We start from the raw sequence: 16,524 nt of genomic DNA, 5'->3' as shown, positions 1-16,524 counted from the left end.
CAATTCTCTCTTGCCTGGCAGGAGTTTTTAGGATGGAAGGGACATTTTATTGCAAATCCAGGAAAGGAGATAAATGAAAGAGCTAATACTGTAAGTTTATTGAGTAACTATTTATTTACTGTCCAATATATACATTTCTAGAAATAGTATATTTGCTTATCTAATATTCCATTTTGATTCCAGGTTTGTGGATTTCAATAAGGAAAGTTCTAAAATTTTAAGTTTAGATATTATAAAATGTCTGCAGTGGGTTTGGAAGAAAAAAAAAAAAACCACTGGACCAGAGGTCTAGAGACTGGGTTCTGAACAGACTTGAAAATGTTGTGTGCTTCCATCTTTTAAATCTGAGAAATTGGGTGTTACATAAAGCATAAGGGAATTTGGTCATCTGCTTGTTGGAAGGACACAATATGGAGGAAACTCTTTGGCCAAGTTATAATGGTCCTCTCGAGTATCAGCGATGCTCTGGGTGTGCTGGGAAATTTCCCACTGTTTGACACACACTCTCCCCAGTATTCTGGCAACTCCTGTCTGAAATGGACACATATTCACAAGTACAGTAATTTAGAAATATCTCAGGATGAGACTCAGTCCAGGCCTTCCAAAAGAAGCTAGACTGAGCTTCTCTTTGGTGTGAAGAAACACTGTTGAAATAAGAGGCACATTTGTAAACAGGTAACACTAAATCTTAATTTTTGCTTACAATTTCACAAATACATAATCAGCACAGAGATCCTCTTGAAAAACATTATCAAAAAGAAAAGATGGGTTTTAACTAGACAAAGGTAGAGGCCTCTTAGAAGCATCTGAGCAAAAGAGGACTAGGCTATTCACATAAAAAAAAATCTCATCTGATAACGGAGTTAACGTTGTCTTGGAAAAACTGGAGAATGTACCTGGGCTGTTTCTGTCTCTTCCATGTTCAAGACATTATGTAATCTTTATTTTTATCAGTTGGAAGGGAAAAAAATCAGCCTACCATATTCTCCTTTTAATAGAAAGAATCTTTGATCTGAATAATAAGCCTAAGTTTAATTCTTAGAAACAAACTTGTGAACCTGTTGCTTAAAATTGTGTTCTGATGGAGGTCATTCCTCAGCCTGTGGACAAAAGGCAGATCTTTCATGCTGAAAGGTTATTACCAGTCTTCCACAGAACTGAGAAAGTCGGAGCTCTTTCCCAGGAAAGGAGAAGAAGAGCATCTATAATTTATCCTCTTTGAAAGGAGAGCATCTGCTAACATCTTAAAAAAAGTATGTGAGCATATCTTTGACCAGTGTATTCTTTGTAAGTGCCACTTTAAGTTATTAACTGAGGGAGGCTGAGGCCAGTAAATGTTCTGCAGTAGCAAGAAATTCAAATCTAAAATCTAGATAGGAATACGTGCGTGTGTGCGTGCGTGCGTGCGCGCGCGCGCGCGCGCGCGTGTGTGTGTGTGTGTGTGTGTGTGTGTGTGTGTGTGTGTGTGAGAAAGACAGAGGCTGCTTTTTGATAAATGTTTTCTTCTGTTGAACCAGTTCTGGGTCCAAAAGACATCCTCATATCAGCCAGTCTGAGTCACGTATAAACCTGTAACAACTTTACAGTTTTCATTTCCTGTGTCGTCATTATGTGGTAGACACTGTGTTGAACAATGAAGTGCATTCTTTTATTTAATTCTTACATCAGCCTGTCAGGTACTGGGTACTGTTACTATACCACTAATACAGATGGGAAACCAGGCTGAGGGAGGCCCAGTAACAAGCAATGGGTCTGGGTCATGTGGTTAGTAAAGCGATGAACACAGGGCTCAGATCCAGGGCTGTCTACGATTAATGTCAGGTTCAAACCCCTCAGGAGCTTGGTTTTGTGGGAACTCCATTTCAACGGTCTTACTGATCTTCCTAGTGCCTATGAAAAGCCTCATCCTCTTCCTCCTCCTCATCTCATAATTGGGTCTTCAGATTACACACAGAAATGTGACATCGTTTTGTTTTCCTGGCCTCTATCTAGCCACCACGCTGAATGTCCTCTCTTTCAATAGCTCTTCAAATTTACGTTGTCTTTCTTCTTCAATTTGAACCAATCTGCTAGCTTAAGATTCTGAGTTTATAATGACCTTTGCTTCCTCTCCTCTTCAAGTCTAGTGACATGGCTTCCTAGACATACTCAAGTCTCTGAGAAATCAGAAAACTATATAGTTAGTAAGGAACATGATACTTCACTTACCCCATCATAAACAAGAGCTTTCCAAGAATGTTCTAATTTCTTCATTAATCTAAACATAAACAGTCAGAAAAATAAAAATGAGACAATATAATCACTCCCATTTGCATTTTCTGAAACTTCTGTTGATTTATTTTGAAATAATAAAAGACTACTTCCCCAAATTTCTTACCTATATGACTGCAAAATGTCAATAATGCCCATAAATAAAAGTAGCTTTTCTCCCTTATGGCTTTTAGCTGGAATGCCTCCCATTCTGTTGATAGAGCAAAAGAGAAAATGTTTCATAAAGGTAGGAAGTTAGAAGTCAGTTCTAGTAAATAGGCTGTAAATAAAAATGGACAGTCTCTAAAAATTCTGGACTATCTCCCCCTTCATCATTTTCTTCTGGCCTCAGTTAAAATCTGCCTGGGAATCCAGAGTGATGTTCTCGCAAAGGAGAATAATATCATAGCTGTCAGCTCTGAAGAGGTGGATGGGAAGAATCCAATTAAAAAATTATTCCTATTTTAAAAACATGAGCAAGAATTTTTAAAGTATTTTGAAATGCTGCTTTTTAAAAATGCAACACTTTTATATATTCACTGTGAAATTCTAAAATAAAATATATAAAAGCACAAAAAAAAGTATATAAAGAATCCTTTCCTAGTATGCAAAGATAACCACCATTAAGATTTGGTACACCTTTGCAGTATATCTCTGTGTGCGTTTGTGTGTATATTCATTATTCCACAAAAGTCTTTATTTATCATATTTTATAATGTGAATTTTTCATTTGCTGAATGACGAGCATTTCCTCATATGCAAGTTAATGTTTTTTTTTATAATGGTTGTGTAGTATTTCATTATACTAATACAATTCAATTGATTATTGGACATTTAGATGGATTTCTAATCAAGCTTAATACATATGAATCTCCTGTATGTAAATGAATATGCCTGATTTGCTCCTGGCTGGAGCATCCTAAAAGGTAGTTACTGCCAAGGAAAATGATTTCTCTCTTTCAGTCTCCTTGTTCAGCTGGTACACACATGTGATACAGTAAAACACTTCAGGAGTTTTCTTTAGTTGTAATTGCTTCTGTTGTCACTATGCATAAACTAACCCTGCAGTTATCACATCTGGCTGAGGCAAGGAATCACATCTGCCAGAACCCTCTTCTGCACATGAGAAGCTCTGTACTTCAAACATAATTCCAATCATGAATTTGCTTAAACACGCATTTATTCAAATTCAAATTATATTCCCCTGTTGCAGTGGACATTTTGAATAAGTATGAAATGGGGGTGAAAACAATTTTAGCCATTGTTAAAAAATGGAGCCATTTGAAAAAAGGAACTATGTGGATGAAAGAGTGATAATAAGGCAGAGAACTGCCATGCATCTAGCTACCCACAGGTGAGCAGAAATGAAGATGGCTTGTCCATATTAGCACTAGGTAGGATCTGCTCCCAAATAGCCACCAGGAAGGGGGCGCTTAATTACCCAACTATGTGAGCTGCCACGACCAAGAGTATGGGCGGGTGGGTGGCTGCACTTACGTGTCTGGGTTCTCTGTGATGATCCCATCCCCAGATTTCCCTGGACCCTGGATGGATTCCATTGCTGTTGAGTAGAGGACTTTCTGCATCCCAGGCCGCTTAGCATCAGGCACATTCTGTGCAGTCTCCTCTTCTTTGTCTTTGAGGGAATGGTCCAAGATGTGGATTCCCAGCAAAAGGCTATAGTCCATGATCTTGAAGCTTTCCAGCACCTGAGGAAGAAAATGAATCAGGAGGCCAGTCAACTCAAATGGCTCATTAAGTCTCATCTGAACAGAAATCAGAGAGCTCTTAGACCTGCAGACACACTGCTTCTGTGTCCCTCCCAGGGGGCAACTGATACAGGAAAAATAAAAATAAAAACATTTGAGGTTTTTACTAGGTCATGTGCAGCAAGAGTTTTATTACAATGGCTCCAAGATGATTCATTTTTATGAAGTCTAAAGTAAGCACATCTTTTCTCAACCTTCCATGAGATGTTTTAATAATACCATTTACTGCGTACTTTCCATGTGCCATGGGCTGCGTGGTTCACTTAGATTCAGTTCTTACAACCCTGTGAGCTAGGTACTATTTTCTCTATTTTACAGATGAAAAAATTGAGACACAGAGAGATAATTTGCTCAATATCATACAGCTCCTAAGTGTCAATGCTGGGATTTGAACCCACGCAGTCAACTCCAGCCCCCCCAAGTTTAAGCACTGGAGCAGAGAAACCAACAACTGATGGTCTCTGCAAGATCATACCATCCTCAGCTAGAATGTGTTCTGATCTGGACACTTGTCTCAAAATCTTATCTTGAAGTGCTGTGGTCTCCTTTACAAAGCTTGTTTTTCAGAATTGCCATTTGGTTTCCTGGAGCAAATCTTTTTAAAAACTATATTCTCAACAGAAAACAGGACTTAATGCTTGATTATTCATTCAGCCAACAGTGGGGAAGAGAAGCAATTAAAAGGAGCTGCGTGCAGACAGACAAAGGATATAGTGATGCTCTGACAGGAAAATGATGGCAGACTAGGGTAAGGTAAGAGGCAGTCAACATGGCTTCTGCATGTAGGTGGGGCTTTGACATTCAGGACCCTTCTTCAGTGGAGGAGGCGCTCAGGAGGAGTACCTGAAAATTTTCCTCTATGACAAAGTTCCTAGTAGTTTGTACATGATTCTCCTCTACAACAGATGTTTTACTGCCTGGCATTTCTTACTCAAAGCTTCTCAGAAAGTCAAAACAGCCCAGAAAATAAGACACTCTTGTGTGGCAGAATGGGTACCTCTGAGTCAAAATGATCTGTCCCTGTACCCTACTTAGGAAATGCCTTTGAGGATCACAGTCTATAGATAACAGCTTAACCAGGGATCAAATACCCAGGATTTCTTGTGCTTCTCATTCTCCCCCAGCCCGGCTGCTTTTTGATCAGACACTAATGACATACTGGAGAGGGATCAGGCCTGAGGATTCAAGTACCTGTGGCTGCCACTTCATGGATGCCATCTGACAGCAGGTCTTGTGAACTGCAGCATATGTGCCTTCAAAAACTATGGGCAACCCTGGGTCTTTGCTGCCAATGAGGAAAAGCAAAATTGGGCTGCAGAAGAGCATCGATTACTCTAGAGTGCTCCCCCATCATCTCTCAGTTACTAAGCTGAGTCGTTAGAGAAAGGAGGCTGGCAAGAGCTGAGAGTAGAATCTTATTACTTAAGAGATTTAGGCCACAGAACTTGTAACCCAGCAGACCACAGAGTGGCTCAACAGCACTGGGGAACCAGCTTCCCTAAACTAAAGGGGAGTGATGCCAAGATGGGAGGGGGAAGGAAGGGTGATAGGAACAGCTCCTCACCATTGACCAAGGCTTTGGCCTCAGACCCAACAGTGCTTCTCCATGGAGGCTTATCAGTACCTCAGCTCTCCATAAAGTAGCACAGAGCCATGGAAAACAAGAGCTGGCATCAGGGTTGCCAAGGACCCAGCCTCTTAAAAGAAAACACTAACAGATATTGGTTGCGTTCTTTAGGCAGAAGCAAGGGTAGAAAGACCTTAGCCTTTGTGCCTCTCACCCACTCAGGGAGCTTCATAAACCTTCCATAATGATCACCACCTGCAGACGCTGATTCCCCTACTCCACTTACCAGTGGTCATGTGTCCTTTCTTAGAGGGACTGATTCATCAGGACATGCAGGGTAATGACCATGGCTCTGTGACCTTAGGCAGGTTACATCCCCTGCCTGTGCCTGCTCTCCTCCTCTGTAAATGGTGAGAAGGATATTACCCACTGCACAGGCTGTTCATGCAAATTAAATACGTTAATCATAATTTTAAGTCATGGTAACTCATAGTTCACACTAGTGTGAGAAATTACAGGTGTCAGCTTGAAATACTTTTGAAAACAAAAAGCCATAAAAAGCCAAGAAAAATATGACTGTATTTCTAGCCTGTTTGCCAGTGCCCTTCTGCAGAGTCCTGATTCCTTTCAAAGGTCTGGGTTCGTGGGTACCCAGCATTATTGCATGGATGTTCAACAGGAAAAGGTCAGGTGACAACACAGCAATTCTGGTCAGTGGGCTAACAATGACAGTCTCACAATCTACCTGAGGGGACAGCCCTGTTTTCAACAGGCAAAAATTACAGGCTTGTGCCCAGACTACCCATTGGCAAATGTTTCCACAGAGCAGTGAGCCGGCTTCATAAGCAAAGTCTCTTCAACCATGGGACAGTGTTGAGCCTGTTCCTAACAGACATCCGGAGGGTGAAAGGGGGAAGTGGTAAAGATTGAGAGGCACCCCTAACACCGTCGTGTTTACTTCATTTCCTCTGCAAGGAGTCTGATGAGTAAATTAATTCTGTTGTCAGAAAGCTTTCGTTATACAATAATTTTTCTTACATTTTTAACACAATATTCAGCCTGAGCTGTTGATTTGTACTTGCATCTCTTCTCCTGCCCAAAGGCAGGCCAAAGAGAACATGTGCAGTTTGTAAGTCATACAAAGTCAGGCTGTAGTCCAGTGCTAAGTACTGAGGCTAGCCCGATGCATTAAGTGGTCAAATACTAGTCATGGTCTATTAAAAAAAAAAAGAAATTCAGGAAAGAATTAACTAAGAAAAAGCTGCACCTTTTAAAGGGATTCATTTTCTCTGTGTTCTTAAATTGTATCATCAGCATCCCTGAACAATGTGGTATTGTCCTTAGGAGGCCAGGTACCTAATTTCAGAGTGAAAGGCTTAAAAAAGATAAATTCCATTCCCATTTTGTGGCAAGCTGAACACAATAGTTAGATTTTGGGTTAGGCAGAGTTAACCATCTATGAAAAAATGGTAAGGAAGAAAACGATAAACATACAGGCATATATTTTAAATCAAATTAAAAAACTTCTGTAATGAAAAATTCTGAGAACAGATTTTAGTCACATGTATTGCAGATTTGCATCAATCAGGAACAAAACAGTTGTTATTCATATCTTCCCTGTTCCTTAATTAAAGGAATCGATAAATCTGCCAAAATCTTCACATGTGAGCTTTGAGAGTGTGTAATGTTCTGTAACATGATCGACACCAATCAGTGGTCTGTCATTCAGACACTCTCTTTTCCTGCATGTCTGCCTGACCTGGCTGTTGCTGGTGGATTCTGTGCAATTGGGGAAAACACAGGCTGCAGGGCAAATACAGGTGCATTTCCATCTGACTTGGGCAAGACGTTACTCTCGCATTTGTAAAAAAAGAAAGCAGGAATGATTCACAGGCATATGCAAAACTGAAAGCAAGTTGGAATACCACAATACTTTTTATTGTCAGAGCCAGTTTTTTCTTTCTGCTCTCTCAAGGACTGTTTTTAGTCAATAATACTGGAATGTAATAAAAGAGTCAGTGTCAAAGCAGCTGGTACAATATCCTGAAGACACAATCAAAACTACTATCTGTTCCTGAAATGAAAGCATGTCTCCAGGTTCTTACAGCTGATGATGCACTGAATGATCTTATTCACATATGGTTTCTGTAGATCTGGTGACAATATGTGGGAGACACCCTAACTCAAGGATAATAGGCATGGCTGTCCTGTCTATGGCCAGAGGTCATACAGAGTGGCCGGTCCTCCTTTCCTTCTCTATCTTTGAGACCAGAGTCCTTAACCCACTGCTCACTGTTTTGTCCCATTGCCAGAGGAGCCAGAGTGGCTCCATGCTCTAGGACCAGGCGGCCTGCTTTGTCTCATGGTTCCTCCATTGTTTGTCCTTGGGCAAAGTATTAGCCTTTCTGTGTCCCCATCTGTAAAATGAGATAATAAGCACCCCTACCTCACAGAGTTACTGCAAACACAGTTAATCCATGCCAAGTCATAGAACAATGACTGGCATACAGAGAGCACCCAATAAAGGTGAGCTGCTCCTACTGTCCTGGTTACTTACTCCAGCACCAAAGAAACAATCACTGCTGACCACACCTTACCCCAGAATCTCCATTCGCCCTTGGCCACCTAGTCCTGCCTTCTCTCTATTCTTTGCCTTCCTATTTGCCTTTCCTAGTCTTTTCTTCTGTGCCCTAACAACGTTCACCAGAGTTCTCTCTTCAACTTTGTTCTTTCTCTACTTCTCAGTAGTGACATTCATTTACTCTTTTTGTTGGGAAACAATTGAGTGCCTACTCTGTCCCAGTCACCATGGAAATTGCTGGATCTTCGGGGGTAAGTAAAACAGACAACTATAACCTCTATATCCTCAAAATCACACAAGCCTGACTTGCAGATTGGGAGTAACTGGAATAAGGTTTGGAAAGAAAAATCAGGGTGCTATGGAGACAGTCCATATAAGGGGTATGTAGGTTTGACTGGGAAGTATTTCAATAGTTCAGAGATATACCACAGTGGGAGGGGGGGGGTCAGCAGAGGACCATGAGGGAGAAGTGGATCTCAAAAAGATTTGAGAATCTTATAAGGGTAAATTCCAACTATCATCTCTCCACAAAAAATTTCTAAAACATTATCTTTAGTCCAAACTAGCCCCTGGCTTTATGTCTTTCCAATAACCTTTTGGACATTTCAAAACTTCTGTACACCATCTTGCTGCAACCCTAATCTCTTATTTCCCCCAGAGCAGTTCTCTCTCCTCACTTCCCTCTTTTACTTGAAATGATGCTAATGTGTATTTCAGACACCATGGTTTTTTTTCATTTCATTAAGTTGCTCAGTCCTGCAGCTTCTATAAACAAAAATTTCTTCCTTGCTAATGATTTCAACTTCCTTTTTTCCCCTTTCTGATCCGTTCTTGACATGCTCGCTTAACCGGGTCACATCACTCCCCTAACTCAAAGCCTTGTCTCTCTCACCATTGTTCAGGTGACACTGAAGGTCCTTGCTACATGACCCCAGCCAAGCTCTGTGGTTTAACACCTCTAGAGACACCCACTAGGCCAGTCAAACTGGAACCCCTTAATTTTACCCACAGGTGCCCTGAAGATGTAAGTTCATGCTATTTATTCTGGAAGGTCCCAACCATCTTTTCAAATCTTAATGGTTTTTCAAAGCCTATCTCTAGTCTTACCTTCATGAGAATTATGCTCATGATTGCCACAGAATGCTGGGGACATATCTCCCCTCTGAAAACCTAAGAACATTATCAGCTCTGTGGAATAAAATTTGGCCTCAGGTTGTATCTGTATTTGCCTATCACAAACATAAGACTGCTCTGCTCACCAAAGGCTTGTTTTACTTTGTGTTCAATGCTGTGCAATCTGATCAGAGCAGAAACATGTATTTGTTATATTGTTTTCATAAGCAAGTGAAAATCAAATATTTAGCACCAAAGAATATATAAGCACTACATTTTATACCCCAAATGTAAGAATTTGTTATTGCACTTACTGATTATACAGCGTATGACAAATCTTTAGTATTGAAAGCATTTACTGTGATTATGTGCTCTATGTTGTCAGAAAAATACAGTCTACAGTGTTTGCAAACCTACCCACAGCAGAGGTGTTTATATATATGGTGTTAAGGGCACATATCAAGCTGTTATTACAGAGACTCTTTATTTACTGTTTAGTAGGCATACAACTAAATGGCAGATAAAAGGCAAGTTTGTTTCGCTATGTGCTAGGCTGAGCTTGGGGTCTGGTAGGACTATCACATTTCTTTTTATGAAGCTTTGTCGGGAAAGCATGTCACAGGCTGGGTCAACTTCAAAGACCCTTTAGCCATCCACGAGTGCTTTTGTTCTGTCATAAAATGGAAACTCCATTCTGAAACATCTCAGGACCCCCTGAGCGTTCTTGTCCTCTCTGATTTTTGAATCTGAAAGGGGTTCAAAGTTCAGCTGGCATGAGATTTAAAGGGACAGTCAGTCACCAGATGAGTCCAGAGGACCTTGAAAACCAGTACCTACTGGCACCCAGTGCCAGATAATACTAAGAATGGCAAAGACAAAGCAGCTCAAGTAATCTGTGCTGGCATATGCAGAATGAAGAAGGATGGGGATTCCAGAAGAAGAGATGCTTTATTAACCTGATCCTGGGCAAGCAAGCTTTCTAGCAATGTCCCATGTCACAGGGGTTCCTATGGAATTTAATCTGTTCTATATTCTATTGAGCACCTACTATGTGCTAGGCACTCTCTTGTTTAAAAATCCTTTGAGCATTCTAGCTCATGTATGATGATAACACAAGAACATCACTATTTCCCAACCCCCAATGAATGAATGGATCTAGTTAGTGGTCATCAAGAGCTGCTCACATCACAGAAAGAAAGGCATTCTAACATCATGTGCCTCCTGATGGAAGGAGAAAACACCCAAAATAAAGTCAAACTTCAATTGGGCCAAAACTTTCAATTCAACAACCAATCTATAGGAAAAATGGGGGAGAGGGGAGCATGCTAACAGAAATTATGGGAGACATAAACAGCAAAATCTGGACTATGTAATATGCAAACCAATTTCCTCAATATCCTCACAATGAAAAAATAAATGACCAGGAAGCTTTGACAAGCAGACCCTATTTAAATCCTGATCTACTAAACTATCAAAAATGCTTTTTCTGAAACAATTAGAAATTTGAACACTAACTCATAAGAACTATTAATTTTGTAAAGGTATGATCATGGGACTAGAGTTACTTTTTTAAAAGGGGGCCCTAATTTTTAGGGATTCTTACTAAAATATGTTTGGGTAAAAATTTGTCTCAAATTCTGGAGCAGTGGGATGAAATAAGATTGGCTCTGAGCTGAAAATTGCTGAAGTCAGGTACAGAGTGCATGGGGTTCATTATGCTCTTCTGTCCACTTTTGTATATGTTTGAACTTTTCAAAAATGAAGTTTAACATACAGCTTTGAAGTGTGCAGATGAAAGACATTTATATACCTGTTTTAACTTACCATTATCTCTGATGACACACTAGAGAGGACACAGATAAAAATGAAAATTATTTGTGACCCTAACTACAGTTAAAGCAGACAACTTGCTATGCTCTGTACTCACCTCACCTGATTATTCTTTGGTGGAAGAGCTAAAGCATAATCAAAATAACAAAATGCAGAGCTGACAGGAATATGTATCAAGGGCTATGACTAATTTTTCCAACTGTCCCATAGTCTAGTCTCTGAATAAAGAGCAATTGATTGGCAAAAACATTTGTGTTAATTCAATAATATAAGACAATTAAAAGAACTATCCTGAAGTTTTATGACATCCCTGGACACAGTGGTTTAGGGTAAAATGAATCCAAGGAGGACTGTTATTTCTCCCAAAGCTGGCCCCTCGGAGTATAGCTCCAGAAAGACTTGCAGGTGCATGTCTAGTTAAAGCTGATGGCTGCCTTTTACATTTAGTTGAATTTCCACACTAAAGCTCAGAGTGCTCTTTGCTAATAGAATAAAGAGAAAAAACAGGCTGTGACAAGCCACACAATTTTGGCTGGTAAAGCAGACTGAAATAAATATTCAATTCTTAGCCTAGTTATGGCAATAATGTGTTTTTCACTGTGTCTAATGCAGTGATTCAGAATTCTGGGCTGTGCTGGATTAATCTGTACCAACACTTTTTTTTCTCACTTAAAAAGCTTGAAGCAATACAAGTGTACCTTCTAGGTATTAGAAATAACATTCTATCATTTTAAAAGAGTACATATGCATGTATATATATGTATGTCTGTGTATGTGTATATATGTATATGTATATATTTATTAGCTTCTGTATTGGGTGTTTTGGATTTTCTTTATACACACTTCATTTCTACAAATAGATATTTCTTAATAAATTATTTTATAAACACATTTAAGAGTAATATATTAAAATTGCCAAGTCCTTCTGATTATCTATCTTCTAGTTGGCTTCACCATGAATAATTTGCTTGTTAGGTAGGATGGCTGAGAGCCTGGGGGCTGGCTGGTTGCCCAGTGAGACTCAGAAGTCATGCTTGGCCTGAGTTCACACATCCACTTCAATGTATAAGGTGAAATTCCCGAATACTCATCACTGTCTACTACAGTCTACCCCCTCTGGTGAGCTGCCTCTCTACTTTACTCTAACAGACCATGAGAGGGACGAAGTATGGGAGAATCTGTCCACAGTAAAACCTTGTTGGTTTGGGCTTAAACTTGTAAGCTTCTTAGAGGCAAGGACCATATCCTATTAAGTTTTTGTACCTCCCATGGACTTACGTACAGCAAGAATTCAAACTATTTTCTGAAGGACATGTAATTAATTTGGTAGGAAGGTAAGATAAGATTTTTCAAATGACATTTCTATGGTGGTTTGAAGCCAGAGAAATCAAGCCAATTTACGCTTCAAGATCACAAAAGGTTCCACAGGGCAGAAAGAATCTTAGGTTTGGGAAAGTCATCATTGATACTGAGAAACTTACAATTTAAGATCAGTAGCAAGTACCTACCTATAGGGTGAGTTTTAAGAAGTGAGAGAAAACTGGCTTGTGGAAGGTATCCCTGGAAATGAGTTGCTTGGAATCTTGAGGTATTATAATTTATTTAAAAAATAATAATATATGTACATAGTAAAAATTAAAGCAAGTAGAAGAGGGTGGCTTAATGCCACATAACTCAGTGTCATATCTCCCATGGCATGAGCTGATAGTTTGAGGTGAAAATAGAATACAGTAGGTGGAAACCCTGTGGTAATGCTCTTGTCTCTGCATGTCACATGTGACTGAGACCCTACATTTCCTGTGGTGTTTACCTAAAAAGACGGAATACTACAAGAGAGATGATTTACACCAGCCCTGAGAGAGAGAGTTCAGCTATGAATAAGCAGAATATCTGAATTGAGAAGTCACTAAACTAGAAGAGACTGAAATATTACTAATTGATAAATTTAAGTTTTGGGAGGTAGATTCTAGTGAGCAAGAGTAGTAGAAAATTAAGAAACATAATTTTCCCTGTACAGCTGAATACAGAAAAGTAAATTTGCAACCTGGTGTCAAGGCTTTCTCTGTTCCTTGACAATTAGGTGGTTGGCATTTTTTTTCTGAAATTGCTAATAATCTAGATAAGAGTTGGAAAGCTCTTTCAGGAAAAGGAACATCAGAGGATGGCGACCCTCCACCTGCTGAGCACACCCATCACCACCCACAGCTGGGTTACCAGGTACTTGTGAAAATCACGAGTGCTGGCATCTAGAATGGCTGACTGCAACAGTTGGAGCTGGTAGTTTACAAACACAGGCCAGGTTTACAAATGAGGTCTTTGTGTGGAGAAATGATGGAAGCTAATAAGATGTGGACCACAGCCAGGCTCACTTTCAGTCTGGACAAGGATATTTTAAATAATATTAGGCTTTAACATATCTGCTTCCCTAATAGCGCTGAACAGCTGATATGTTTAATGGACTAGTTAGCCTTTTAAAATACTTTTTTGAAGTCAATATGTAGAAAGTGCACAGATGTATCATGTTTTACAAAAAGTTGCAATTTGACATGTAAGCTCATTAATAACAGATTGAGCTTAGCCTTTCCTTTTCATGGGGACAGAGAAATTCGCCATGGAGATTTTCCACTTCACCATACAGAAATGGAGAATTTCAAGGGACAAAAGTGAGGAGAGAAGCGTTATATTTGCTTGATCAAATACTAAATTTAAAAACGTCTTTGAAGGAAGAACACTGGTGATAACAAAGGGACATTCACTTCCAGGGGAGAGGACCAGGTAAAAAGTGTTGACTGACAACCGGATGAAGACTCTCAGAAGCCAGTATGTGCTAATTTGTACTAGAACCCGTACATAGCCAAAGAAGTACCTTGCCTTTCACAAGGCAGGCATGTGGGCCCTGTTTCAATAGCACTGTGGGTACTCAGTACATGCGCTCTGAATGTAGAATGAATACAATAAAGCCCTGTTAAAATCAAACTGATTTTCCCCTTTAAAAGTGTTCCCAGTTGCCTATTTTGAAAGCTTCCAGGAGGAAGATCATGTTTGACAGGTGCACAGCAAGCTGGGTAACATACCACAGGACCTATTTCTGAACCATTTTCTAAACTGTGTCACATTTTTCCAGGCCCTGGCAACTCTCCAATACTCAAGTCTTTGTAACTCAGTCCCTCACTAGATTCCAGAAGCTTCTTCTAAGTTAGGGAGCCTCACTTCCATTTAATAAGCTGCTAGGGCTTTTCCCCCTCTGTCTCCTTTGGGTTGGCGGTTTGCAACCTGCTGTATTTCACATGAACATCTGTGTGACTGACAGGCACTGGCATCCACAACCAGATCCACACTGGCCGACCTCAAAGCCTTTCAAGACAGACACATCTTCAAAGCCAGAGCTGCTACCGTCATGCCCAGCTGCAGCCACTTCCCGTCCCTGCTACTGCTCTGCTCTCTGCTTCCCAGGACTTCCTGCAGGAGGAGGCTTTGGCCCACAGACATTTCCTTCCTTTGCTCCCTCCCCTCAGACTCTTTATGAGTCCTTCCATTTGGGACCTATATTGACCTTACCTCTAGACAGACAGGCCAGGCTCTCTTCACACATAAACAGAAAAGCCTAAAATACTAAATAAGCCCTAGGCTATTTAATAAGCCCAAGGACTTCAGTTTCCACTGAGTTGAACTGTTGTATATTTGTATTTCTGTGTGACCAGTTACTTAGAGTGAAAGCTAGCTGGACACATAGCCACCATCTCGGGAAATAATTGAATTCTCTGAACTTTGGGTAATATTTCTTTTTGGAAGAAAAGGCAAAGTTTACTTCTTAGGGCTGAGGAGGATATTTTCAGTTGCCCATTTCCATTCTTTCTGTAGAAATTTTCACAATATGCTAATTGGCTTGAGGTGAGGGTTAAAAAAAATGACTACTGCCTTGATAATTCTTCAATTTCTGCAGTGAATGAGAATTCTCAAATGCTGCTTATACAGGATTCAACACAGAGCACACACAGAGTCCCTGGTCTCCCTCTCCACAAGATCTGAAACATAATCAGTCCACTGTAACCATTACATTTCTCAGGAAGAAGTTTTGCTTCTGGGTAAATAGGATTTCCTGCCCACACGTGTTGGTAACAGTTGGCAAGTGTCAGTGGGCCTGATTAGGCTTTTCATCAAACTCTTAGAATTAAATGTTTGGATTACTAACTTTACTTTGTGTTCTGCAGCCCCTTGACACCGTTTTCCTTTCCCCCTCCTTTCTTAAAGTAGGTTGCAAGATTCCATTTCCATTAACTCATTGCCCTGTCTGGACAAAAAGCTCTCCATTTTCTTAACTCTCTACCACCTTCTCCATCAACAACTTGTTGGAGCTAGAAAACCAGTTGCTGGGCACGTCCAGCTCATCTTGTCTGTATCTGGCTATGTTATTACTTAATGTTTTTCATTTCAGCAGACTTTCCCCCATTATATCTATCAGCTCCTTAAGGACAGAGTACTGAGGAAAGAGCCTGCATTTTGGAGTCAGGGAGACCTGGGTAGAAATCCTGGATCAAGAGATCTGGGGAAGTTTAACCTCCCCTGAGTCTCCACTTCTCTGTTGGAAGGGAACCATGCCTTCGCAGGACTGTTGTGAGGATTGAGATAATCTGTGTAAAATGTTAAGCATCACCTGGCTCAGAGCAAGATAATATATGTCACCTGACCCAGCCTAGGGATACACTGAGCCTTGGAAATATAGCCTTACTGCCCACAGAATCATGTATTTATTGTATTGTGTATATGTATTTTGTGTTTATAGATAATGTTTGATGTGTTTTAAATGTTGAGCTAGTTTAGTATCTATAGGTAATATCTGAGATGGAACCCTTTCTCCACCCAAAACTGGAAGAGCTAGTTTTGCAAACATTGAGAATTAACTTGTCTGACTCAAATTGAGGTATTTCTTAGTACAAAGTCATAAGCAACAACATACAAGAGTATTTTGATTTCTGTAGCCTCCCTGAAACTCCCCCGCTGACCATCTCATCAGTTGTTACTGTCAGCGTAAGTTCTCCTTTCGGTCACCCACCTATGTTAGAGCTGAGCTGCAGCAAATGCAAAGCCTGGACAATCATCAGCCCCTTCCAGGGCTGAGGAACTGTGTGTTGTAGTCTTAAATGGGGACACCAGGCCCCACCTAAATAACTGAGTAGGTTGAGAGGTCAACACAGTTGCAATTTACTAATTTAATGGTCATTAACAGACATGGCCAACTAAGCATTACAAATTAGCTTCAGTTATCCACAAATTTACACTGGAAAAGATGATTTACTTTGGTCTACTTCATATCAGAAACCTTGGGTAGGCTACCACCAAACCCTGCTCTTATTAGGTTGATTGATTAGATAAGATTTATCATTCCCAAAGTGTTTGCTACTATTATCTCTTAG

At 40.2% G+C, this 16,524-nt stretch overlaps 1 protein-coding gene across 5 annotated transcripts in view; it reads right to left on the bottom strand.

Moving 5' to 3' along the window:
* Positions 1-16,524, bottom strand: part of PIP5K1B (phosphatidylinositol-4-phosphate 5-kinase type 1 beta) — a 360,505-nt gene that overhangs the window by 150,345 nt on the left and 193,636 nt on the right. For all 5 annotated transcript variants that reach the window (XM_036991203.2, XM_036991204.2, XM_036991202.2 and 2 more), the window contains 3 exons: positions 3,748-3,959; positions 2,378-2,461; positions 2,209-2,257 (listed from right to left, as the gene is read on the bottom strand). In XM_036991203.2, the coding sequence (XP_036847098.1) occupies positions 2,209-2,257; positions 2,378-2,461; positions 3,748-3,959 (345 nt within the window). The remainder of the gene's footprint in view (positions 1-2,208; positions 2,258-2,377; positions 2,462-3,747; positions 3,960-16,524) is intronic.

This window comes from Manis javanica, chromosome 2 (assembly GCF_040802235.1).
Source record: "Manis javanica isolate MJ-LG chromosome 2, MJ_LKY, whole genome shotgun sequence".
In the NCBI taxonomy this organism is placed as follows: domain Eukaryota; kingdom Metazoa; phylum Chordata; class Mammalia; order Pholidota; family Manidae; genus Manis; species Manis javanica.
This window is presented reverse-complemented; position numbering and strand designations above follow the sequence as displayed.